The sequence below is a fragment of the Sphaeroforma arctica genome, assembly GCF_001186125.1.
Source record: "Sphaeroforma arctica JP610 unplaced genomic scaffold supercont1.1100, whole genome shotgun sequence".
NCBI classification, from domain to species: Eukaryota; class Ichthyosporea; order Ichthyophonida; genus Sphaeroforma; species Sphaeroforma arctica.
In genome coordinates this window covers 13,161-22,923 of record NW_014039458.1, presented here as the reverse complement: position 1 = coordinate 22,923, position 9,763 = coordinate 13,161, and the positions used below count along the sequence as shown (strand labels likewise).

At 42.8% G+C, this 9,763-nt stretch overlaps 3 protein-coding genes across 3 annotated transcripts; 1 reads left to right on the top strand and 2 right to left on the bottom strand.

The window, feature by feature from the left end:
* Positions 1–642: 642 nt before the first annotated feature.
* Positions 643–1,654, bottom strand: SARC_09983 (hypothetical protein; the record flags this gene model as incomplete). Its single annotated transcript, XM_014295987.1, has 4 exons — positions 643–765; positions 875–1,070; positions 1,147–1,374; positions 1,626–1,654. 4 exons carry the CDS (start codon positions 1,652–1,654, stop codon positions 643–645), a joined length of 576 nt encoding a protein of 191 aa, XP_014151462.1.
* Positions 1,655–2,816: 1,162 nt separating this feature from the next.
* On the bottom strand, positions 2,817–3,517 carry SARC_09982 (hypothetical protein). The gene has a single exon (XM_014295986.1). It carries the CDS (start codon positions 3,411–3,413, stop codon positions 2,853–2,855), a length of 561 nt encoding a protein of 186 aa, XP_014151461.1. The 5' UTR covers positions 3,414–3,517; the 3' UTR covers positions 2,817–2,852.
* A 243-nt stretch (positions 3,518–3,760) lies between these two features.
* On the top strand, positions 3,761–7,998 carry SARC_09981 (hypothetical protein). The gene is made up of 3 exons (XM_014295985.1): positions 3,761–5,112; positions 5,813–5,904; positions 6,607–7,998. The coding sequence occupies exons 1-3, from the start codon at positions 3,842–3,844 to the stop codon at positions 6,897–6,899; spliced, it is 1,656 nt and encodes a 551-aa protein (XP_014151460.1). The 5' UTR covers positions 3,761–3,841; the 3' UTR covers positions 6,900–7,998.
* Positions 7,999–9,763: the final 1,765 nt, after the last annotated feature.

Below are 9,763 nucleotides of genomic sequence, written 5' to 3'. Positions count from 1 at the left end.
ATATTTATTGCTCTATACTACACACACATATATATATATATATCTATATCTATAATTATATATATATATTTATATTTATATGCATACGTATGTATATGTATGCATAAATATATATACGTCTATGTATATATGTATATATATATATATATATTAATATATATATATGTGCACATTCTATACATTCATATATATATTTATATATATATATATAAATCTACATATATACATATATAGTATATAATATAAATACATACATATATATAAAGTACATTGTACTATATATATGTATATATATAGATATATACATATATATATATATATATATATATATATGAAAGATTGTAATTATGGACTGATTTTCGAGAAAAAAATCATACCTCGATGGTCCCAATCGCCGAGCTTACCATATGTTACGGCGATGTACTCGACCAAGCTGTCCATATCAAAATGTTTGGTCAAAGTGCCAGGTAAATCCGCATCGGATGCTGCGTTGATCTATTTCATTGTGTTGAATATTTTTCTGCTGTCCTTGCTTGCTTCGATCTCGACAACCTCCTCGAACTCATCCCCGTTGTAGCTAGGATCTGTACTTTCTTTAAGTCTATCTTCGTAGTCAAAGTCGTAGAACTCTGCTTTGTAGATTCATAAATCTCCTGAGCCGTCTTTATATCTGGTTTCTATCCAGTCCTCATTCCCTTTCTCAATATTCGTATAGATACCCATATCCTCTATGTCTACATTGCCGGACTCAACCTTAAGCTGCACCTGTAATTTCAAAGAGAACATGAAGATAAAGAATATAGTTCATTAAGTTCAAATCTACTATATCTTGGGGGGGTATGTCTAATATCGGATACAGGGTAGATGCTCTTACCTCTAAGTGTGTAAAGTGAGTCCTGAACGTTTCCCAGATGCTGAGATCCATCTTTTTGAATGTATCAAAGACTACTTTCGATCTCAGGTGACTCTTATCGCCCGAATCCTTCTTAAGCAATAGGCGATCCAATCCTCTCCAGGTTTGGGTTTTATCATCGAACTTAATCGTGTACGATTTAATATCCGCATATCGACTTTAGAAAAAGATGGACAAGATAACACAACAGAGACGTAGATCACATCTTGTCACACTTAAACTGTTATAGTTACCTCTGTTTGACCATGCAGTTTCTCGTGCCGCCATCAACATCGTCAATGATGTTCACCTTGCACGGGATCTTAACTTTTACATCATCCAAAGGATTTGTATCGTTTTGTAAGTCCTCCCATGTGAACTTCGAGCCCTCTGGCTTGTAGTCGCAGAATAATTCTATCTGTGTCACCGAAGTGGGAGCAGGGTCGTTGTCGTACTGATCAGTGGCATAACGCGAAACATGGCTGGGATGATAAATATATAATTTCTTTCTAACTTTTCACTAGTTTTTAATAAAATGTGTGGGAGCTTAAGTCCTTATCCGCTTATCCGTGTATTTAAGTAATCGTATAAACTATCAGGCACCAGCATTTAATTAAAATGCATCATATAAATACAAGGAGACGGAAAGCGGAAGAACTACTTTCAACCGTTTACAACCATGTGTGCCCGCAGAGACGCAGACCGCACACTCGCACAGCGCACGGCCGCACACTTTGTGCACAGTACATGTAGTCCATACATAGTGATATTGCACACAAAAAATGGATGACAGAAAGTTGAAAACCAAAGATTACTCTGAAAGACTTTTTTATTTTGAACCGTTCAGTTTATTGGCTTTAAATACTCATAGATCCAGTCTCAAAGACTCATAGAGTCACGGGGGAAGAAGCCGAAATGGGGCGGCGGCCCAGAGAGGCAGAGACTCAGTTTCACTCTTATCTCTCATCAAGTCATCATGTCTGACAATTTCAGTGTTTCACACTGATGTGAATGTCACAACCAGTGATGTAAATATTTGATTTTTTTTAAAAACAAAATGTTAAGCAGACCATTTGTATTGATTATTGTGGCTTATGCTGGCTTGACGGAGAGTCCAGATTCCAGAATCTATGTGGTATCAGATAGCCGATAGACGGAGTACACCGAGTCACCGATATTCTAAATACAATACCAGACCTAATACATAGGCAATATTACTACCTTACCACTCCAGCAGTCGAGCTCCAGTCTCCAGAGAGCGAAAGCCGAGAGGTGCTTGATCATTGCTTATATAGAATACTAGTACTTTAGGTTGACAACTTGCCACTTATTATAATTATGAATACTTTGTGAAAGAGTTGTTCCAGTACTTGGTACTAACTACTGAGACAAATATTGCTATACCCGGGATTGTCAATCAGCGTGATGGACCGCTCCTGGCAATTTTTCCGACGAAGCGGGAAGGTCATATACAGGCACAGATATTGTTATTATGCCGTTCTCTCTTGAACTGTTCAGTTTGGGAGGCTAAGAGATATGGTTAATAGAGTACTCGATCGTTTGCATCGAGTTGAGGCGTTTCTAGAATCAGGCACGTCAAAACCACGAACATCTCTGCACAGAGTAATCTAGAATAAAATCGAATCTTGCCGTCGGCCTATACCAATTTGACCTCTAAAGTGGTATTGTATACAATGTGCGAGGTTTCGACTAGACGTTTCTTCCACTCAAATGAATCATGAGGGAGCGATCGCGTATACCACCATATCCGAACAGATCCAACGCGTGCGCAGCCCATGTGAGGCATCCTATCATCTCATGCTGAAGCCGATCAAGATAATCTTGGATTTATATATGTCCGGTATATAAGATCGAGCGCGGTGTAGAATTCGGCAAACATATTAGCAAAGTACACTTGTGCACACAGCTGTCGATATTGATAAGAGGTATTCTTGGTGATCTAGAATATTTTCCTGAGCAACAGTGTGAAATGTAGAGTTGCATTGGGTGGGATGTCTGGCTTGCTCCCTCTCTTTCCATAGCCGAGACGGGAGCCAACCACCAGTGATCGCGTGCCGCCTACTCGCATACCCACCACCCCTCTATCCCAACCCTTGATTACGTCACCCGCCCCGACGTGAAATTCAAAGTTTTTGCTTTTATCAAACTGTGTGCCATCGTCTAGCGTGCCTATATAGTCAACCGCTACGGTATCGCCCACGCCCACGGGCCCTTCTCCATTTCCGATGGTCAAATCCTCGATCACGAGTTCGTTTTCTTTGGAAATTGGCTTTGCCACCTGATCTATCTTATCCCCGATCACCAGGAAACTCTGCCCTATCTGATTCAATGCCTTCGTACTCACCCCTTTCTTCAGTGCCACTTTGATCGCGTTGGCATTGTTGTAACTGAACTCGGATTTTAGATACCTTGTTATGAACTGCCTCGAACTCCCGGTAGGGGAATTGTTGGCCCGTATCGCCGCTTTGATCTTATCGAGGACATTCTTTGGGACTGCCATGATGGGTAAGTATATATCAAAACTTTATTGGGAGGTTGACTGAAGCTGTGACCTATATGGTGTATGAAGCCTATATACCGCATTGGTGAAGGGTTTGTTTATAAATATTTTGGTAAATATAGTACATAACGTGGTACATATTTAGATGACACGATGCACGGTTGTACACATATGGTTTTTTGAAATAACTTTTAGCGGCAAATTCAAATTTCGAATACATAATGGAGAAAGCATTTAGAAACACCGAAACAGCTAAAGATTTCACAGGCCCACTCTCTACTAGCCTACTGCATATTTAGTAGAGAGCGCACGGCTACACACAAATAAATATAAAATACAAGTGTAGAAAATATCAAGAAGTATACCATCGGATTCACTCGTATAGAGGCAAACTCTGTTTGTATACGGGTCACATTTAGTTATACACTATGGGTCGAAAGTCTGGATCCACCAAAGGTGGCAAGAACATCAATCCCGCGGACGCGCACAGAAAAGCGCAGCGTAAGAGGGAACTGAAGAAGAACAAGAAGGTCAAGGAATTGGTACGCGAGAGTGTGCTTAAAGGCAAAAATGCATACGAAATGGCTAAACATGGTGACATACTCGAACGCCAGATCAAGGCCGCCGAGGAGTCCGACAACAGTGGCATGCTGTTATCCTTGAATGAGAAAAAACGCAAGAATGACGAGTCCCTGCAGAGGGTTCTGGCGCGTATGCTTGTAGACACTCCGGCAGAACATGAGAAGTATATGAACTGGGCCGTGAGTGAAGACCGCAAGGAAAACGCCCGAAATGCGAAGGTCAATGAGAATCTGGGGGAGCTAGAGCAGGAGCTGATCAAGCGATCACAGGGGGCATATGCACACGCCAATGTTAGTGCAAACGCGCACACAGCCGTCAGGAGCGACAGTGACAGAGATAGTGACAGCGAGGATGGGCATGGAGATGAGATGGATGGAGACCGATACACATTCGATGACGATGTGGAGTCCATAGCCCTGCCCGATGATCCCACCACTGGGCAATCACCGACACACACACAGACACACATACAAACACATGGTATCGCAGGCACTAGGGTACCCCCCGGAGGACCACCCCCGCCTCCCACACACCCACATCCTAACCCACAGACACGCATACTATCACCAGGTGTCACACTACCTGGCCCCCCCCCAGGAGCGCCTGGAGGACCACCACCAGGGGTTATGGGTATGTTGGCGCCCGGTTCTATTTATAGAGGGCCTCCGCCCAGTATGATGGGACCCCCACCAAACATGGGAGGCTCAGTAGGTATGGGCGGTCCCAAAGGACCTCCCCCGGGTGCACCCCCAGGACCGCCTAGGGGACCGCCCCCGGGACCGCCTAGGGGACCGCCCCCGGGACCGCCTAGGGGACCGCCCCCGGGACCGCCTAGGGGACCGCCCCCGGGACCTCCTGGTAGCATGTTAGTAAGGCCAGGCCCACCTGGTCTAAACAGACCCGGTCCGCCTATGATACCACGACCATCCCCAGGGCTACCTACACACACACAGGCTCAAAGTGACGCACAATTGGAAGCCCAGGCGCAAGCTCAGGCGCAGACGTCACGAGCACCGACAAGTGAAAAGGAAAAGGAAGACGAGACGAAAGCTGAGGTGGGCGAGGGAGAAGGTGAGCAGGCGGAGACTGAGACCAAACCAAAGAGTGCGACAATTAGGTAAGTGAACGTTAATGAGCTAGTTTCATACACATGTCTTACTTGGGTACTGTAAGTTATAGATATCTGTGCAGGTATAGTGTTTCATTGTATAGGGCATAATTGTATCTATGTGTAGATATATTCACAATCCGTCTGCATGTTATATATATATATATATGTATATATATACCTATATATAAATATATATATATATATATATATAGACTATTATTATATATATATATATATATGTGTGTGTGTGTGTGTTTTCTATTTCTATTTATGTATATATATATATGCATACATATATTACTATATTATTATATTTATCTCTATTTATATGTATATGTGTGTGTGTGTGTACCTTTATATTCATATTCATATTCATATTCGTGTTATTAAATCTTTTGGTGGTCATTGCGCTTGGATTATGGTTATGTAGGGTCTTTTGCGCAACTCTGCTTGCACACGAGTATTACTTGTTTCTGGAGCTCAATGCAACCACGTTCGCGTGCGATTCAACGAAAAGCTCTGTGTAAATTTTATGGGTATTTACTTGAAAGTGTTGTTCTTGTCTGTGTCTTTTATGTTTATGCTAAGGCTCCCACACTTTTTTAAATCTCTTGTTCCTACCCTTGAACTAGCGTAGTCTCGACTATGCCATATCTTCATTAATTCACTATTCACAAATCCGCTATCATTCCTGTACTTTTTAAAGTGCGGCACCACAAGTGCGAAATTTCAAGGCTGAGAACATTCAGATGATCCCCAGTTCTTTGAGGATACGGAGACAAGCCCTGGCCGCTGGAGGTGTGTCCACTATACATTCGGTCTTGGTTATTATTAACATCTATCGTACACACTAGATTGGTCTTAACTCGTTGTTTTGAAAATACTCGCGAGTAGCACACCGCTGTGCCTCGTTTGAATCGTGAGATGTCGCAATTGTCAAGTACAATTTTTAGTTCATTGTACAGATAGTCCAACGCTCTACTCCTTTGAGGTGGCCGAACTTGGAACTCCCTGCGTAGGAGTTTAGCACAGCTTGTCCCGTGCCAGTCACGTATCGCAATAATATAGTCATCACTATGCCTTTTTCTTGTGGGTTAGTTGACTATCGGCGTTGGCATGTACTAGTTGCCATATATATATATATATATATATATATTATATATGTGTGTGTGTGTGTGCGTGTAAATATGTATGTATGTATGTATGTATTGTATGTAGGTATGTATAAATTCATGGATGAATGTATGTATATATGTATATATGTTTGTATATATATATATATATTGTATATGTATATGTATATGTATGTATATATATGTGTGTGTGTGTATGTATGTATGCCTATTATCCTCAAGCTTCATGCTGTAAAATAAATAGATCACACTTCAACTTTTTGTACGATTTCAAGTACGGTACTCGTTTTTTACAATAGCTCTCTCTACCGTAGTATTCACACACAGTCATTATTAGCCGGCTAAGATATTCTTTCTATCTTCGCAGCCAAGAAATCCGGTGCCAAACCCATGGCGCAGGTGCCGCGATCAGTGATCCACAAGAAGGTGGCCACCACCTCACGGCCAGTTGGCAAACCCGCAATTCGTAGGCCTATTGTGAATGCCGCCCCAACCGCAGGGCAGTACAAACCAGGCATAAGAACAGGACTACCAGGCAAAGGCTTGGGCGCTGGGGCTAGAAGCCAACAGACGTTAAGTACGGCTGAGAATAAGACTGAGGTGCAGGATAAAGACGACGCGTATAGTTCGTTCATGGCCGAGATGCAAGGGTTACTGTAGTCCTGTAGTCGTGTGGGTGCGCTAGAAAGGTCATTATAGAATTCTGCTGAAGATTCGGTTTGGCTATGACGAAGATTCGGTTTGGCTATGACGAAGATTCAGCTTTTGTGGGTGGAAAAGACGGGTTGAGAGAGCCACTACCTGCGTACGTTCTTCCGTTTGAAGCGTACGTTCCAGATAAGCGGAAAATTATAGGGCAACTGGAGTATGATTGAGGGCTTATTGAATGCCATGGTTCGAATGGCCTGACTTTCCAATTTAGGATTGTTAACGTATATCAAACGCAGGAGCCAGTGTCTGTGGCACATTTGTTATAGACCCCTGCCACTTCAAAGTTGACATGTCACACCTCCCTTAAAGTTGTGAGGGTTGCTTGCTCCTTCTCCACAGTTGCCTGGCTTTCGCGCCTGGGAATGGGATAGATAGCCCACCTGGTAGGGCCAATCCAATGATACGTAAAAAGCACTCTTGCTGCTGAGTGTGTTAAGGACAATGGTATACATCTCGAAGTGACGGAGGTGATTTAATGTCTCGTCTATGGCGTCTACTTCGCCTGCCGCCAAACAGATGGGGGTTTCTCGATACCATAGTCGTGGCGGTTGTAGTATTGTATATTAATCGAGCTCGCTACTAGTAGCATGGCTGAGTGCCAACGGTGCGTTATGTGAAGCTGTGAAACAAGTGAGCGTAACAGCGCTGACAGTGGCGCATGCACGCCTGCAGGAAGTTACAGTCGCCAAAGGCTTTAACATCCATTTTGTAAATGAGTTATTCGAAATATATCTAGCTCTAACATAGTCGGACTATGCATCCTTGGTAGAGAGGGTTGCTGCTGAGACGTGAATTGTCATTATGTTGAATGTTATAAGCCGCTCAAAAACCATGTCGTCACTATAATTGGTTCTCGTTTCTGAACGTCAAGATCACAGACCACAAAATCAAGTACGTAAATGAAAATGTCATTGCATATACTTTTATAGGGTGCGAAGGTTGCCCCGCATATATTGAGATGAATATGCACCTGATGTTGAACGCATAGCACACGATTCTATGTGGGACTATGACGATGTTTGCATGCGGTCAAGGAGTTGAACTCTCCGATATATATTTATGATTATGTAGTAGACACAAACACTACGTCTTGAACTACCAGTATCACATGAATTGTTCCGTGAGATTATCGCTCGAGTTTACCGACGGGAAGCCGCACCTGGTCGAGCTCAAATATAGGGGTTGTAATATATTATACGTCTCTGAGGGCTCCAGGCTATATTTCATCTGGGAACTGGATAAGATACTTTCAACAATAACATGATACGACGAGTATTCGATTTCCTTCACTTTGGTTTTCCTGGAACAAATTCGAAAGTTAGAGGTCGAAATGCTGGTTTTGATCGCAAATGTCAGCTTGAGGGTTTCATTGTGTACAATCGACTAGTGAGGAATATTAAACAGCGCACCATCCCATACAAGTCTATAGTGACTGTAGTTGTCGGATTGCCTGTAGTATGGTAGTGGCAGGGATACAAACGGTAGTATGATGCCTACCAAGCAATTCGAAAAGGTTTCTGGTGAGCGAGATGAGAGATTGTATATATTTGTAATCATAATTTGGGGTGCTTTTGTTGTTAGCATAGAATCATCGACATACGGTACATATGTAGACATATAATTGCTACGACCCTCTGGAAGAGCTGGAGCTGTGTTTCGATTTGAGTGTCGTCAATTGTGCACGAATGTGCTACATTTTGTGCCTGTACAACATGAATGTCATAGGACATCTCAGATTGGGCGGGGTAGCGTAAAACTGATATTTGTCGCTCCAAGCCTCTAATTGTCCATTGTTCATACTTAGCATTTGGGGGGGGGGGTTTGTTTTTACAAATTGAATCCCCTCAAAAAATAGCACTAAATAAAATACAACTCGCACTCGCAGTCACTGACTCACTGACCGACTTCGCTGCGGGTAGCAAAAACCCGAAAATTGGAATTCGGCTCCAAAACCATTGCCAAACTTTTGAGCAATTGGTGAGTGCTCAATTATGAAATATCACCGAAACTAACAGAGTACATAAATACATACCATATCCCCTCTTCCGTCTCCACATACCCCGGTACAGATCTGAAAGCAAATCAGGATCATCCCAATTCAATATTCCTTATCGAGAGCTATTTGGCTTCGAGGGATGTGTTTTTTTTTTTGAATGTAGTAGTTGGAGTTCCATTCGGAAAACAACAACATATCATATATAAATAGATCATTGGGTGTATTAGATGAACAGCAGGGCTATACCTGTGCATGCACCACAGTCACAGACCCACAGGGACCAACAATCGATAATCGATCGCAAGTATACAAGAGTATACACGCACACGCGCTTAGCAAGTAGCACGTACACAGTAACATTGTTGTTCTAGAAGCGCCATGAGCAGCGGTCGTTATGCACGCGATAGGTTCGCCACTGGGGGTAGCAGTGGTGGTCAAGGGGGCAGCGCTGCTGCTGAAGAGAAGAAGCGGCTGGATGAGAAACACTCGCGCATTCTCAAGAAACTCATGAATGAGGAGGCCAATCGATACTGTGCCGACTGTGGGGCTAAAGGTGTGTTACTGTTGCACCGCAGGAGATGTAGATGTAGATGTATGTGTATGTGCTGCAAGCTTGACTGACAAACAGCCAGAGTTATCTCGAGTAGTCGTTGGCGGGATATGGAATCATATGCAAGCTAACACGCTCCTCCGTTATTGATATACTTAGTATGCGTTGTCAGGAGATGCCATCGTGTATATAGTTGATAGAGAACTCATCCTACCCTGGAGCTTATATATATATATATATATGTGTGTGTGTGTGTGTGTGTAGTAT

Excerpts from the sequence above, each read along its gene's own strand:
- SARC_09982 (XM_014295986.1), bottom strand. The coding sequence starts at position 3,413 with ATGGCAGTCCCAAAGAATGTCCTCGATAAGATCAAAGCGGCGATACGG.
- SARC_09981 (XM_014295985.1), top strand. The coding sequence starts at position 3,842 with ATGGGTCGAAAGTCTGGATCCACCAAAGGTGGCAAGAACATCAATCCC. Across the intron at positions 5,113-5,812 it reads CCAAAGAGTGCGACAATTAG|TGCGGCACCACAAGTGCGAA; the intron begins GTAAGTGAACGT and ends TACTTTTTAAAG. Across the intron at positions 5,905-6,606 it reads ACAAGCCCTGGCCGCTGGAG|CCAAGAAATCCGGTGCCAAA; the intron begins GTGTGTCCACTA and ends CTATCTTCGCAG.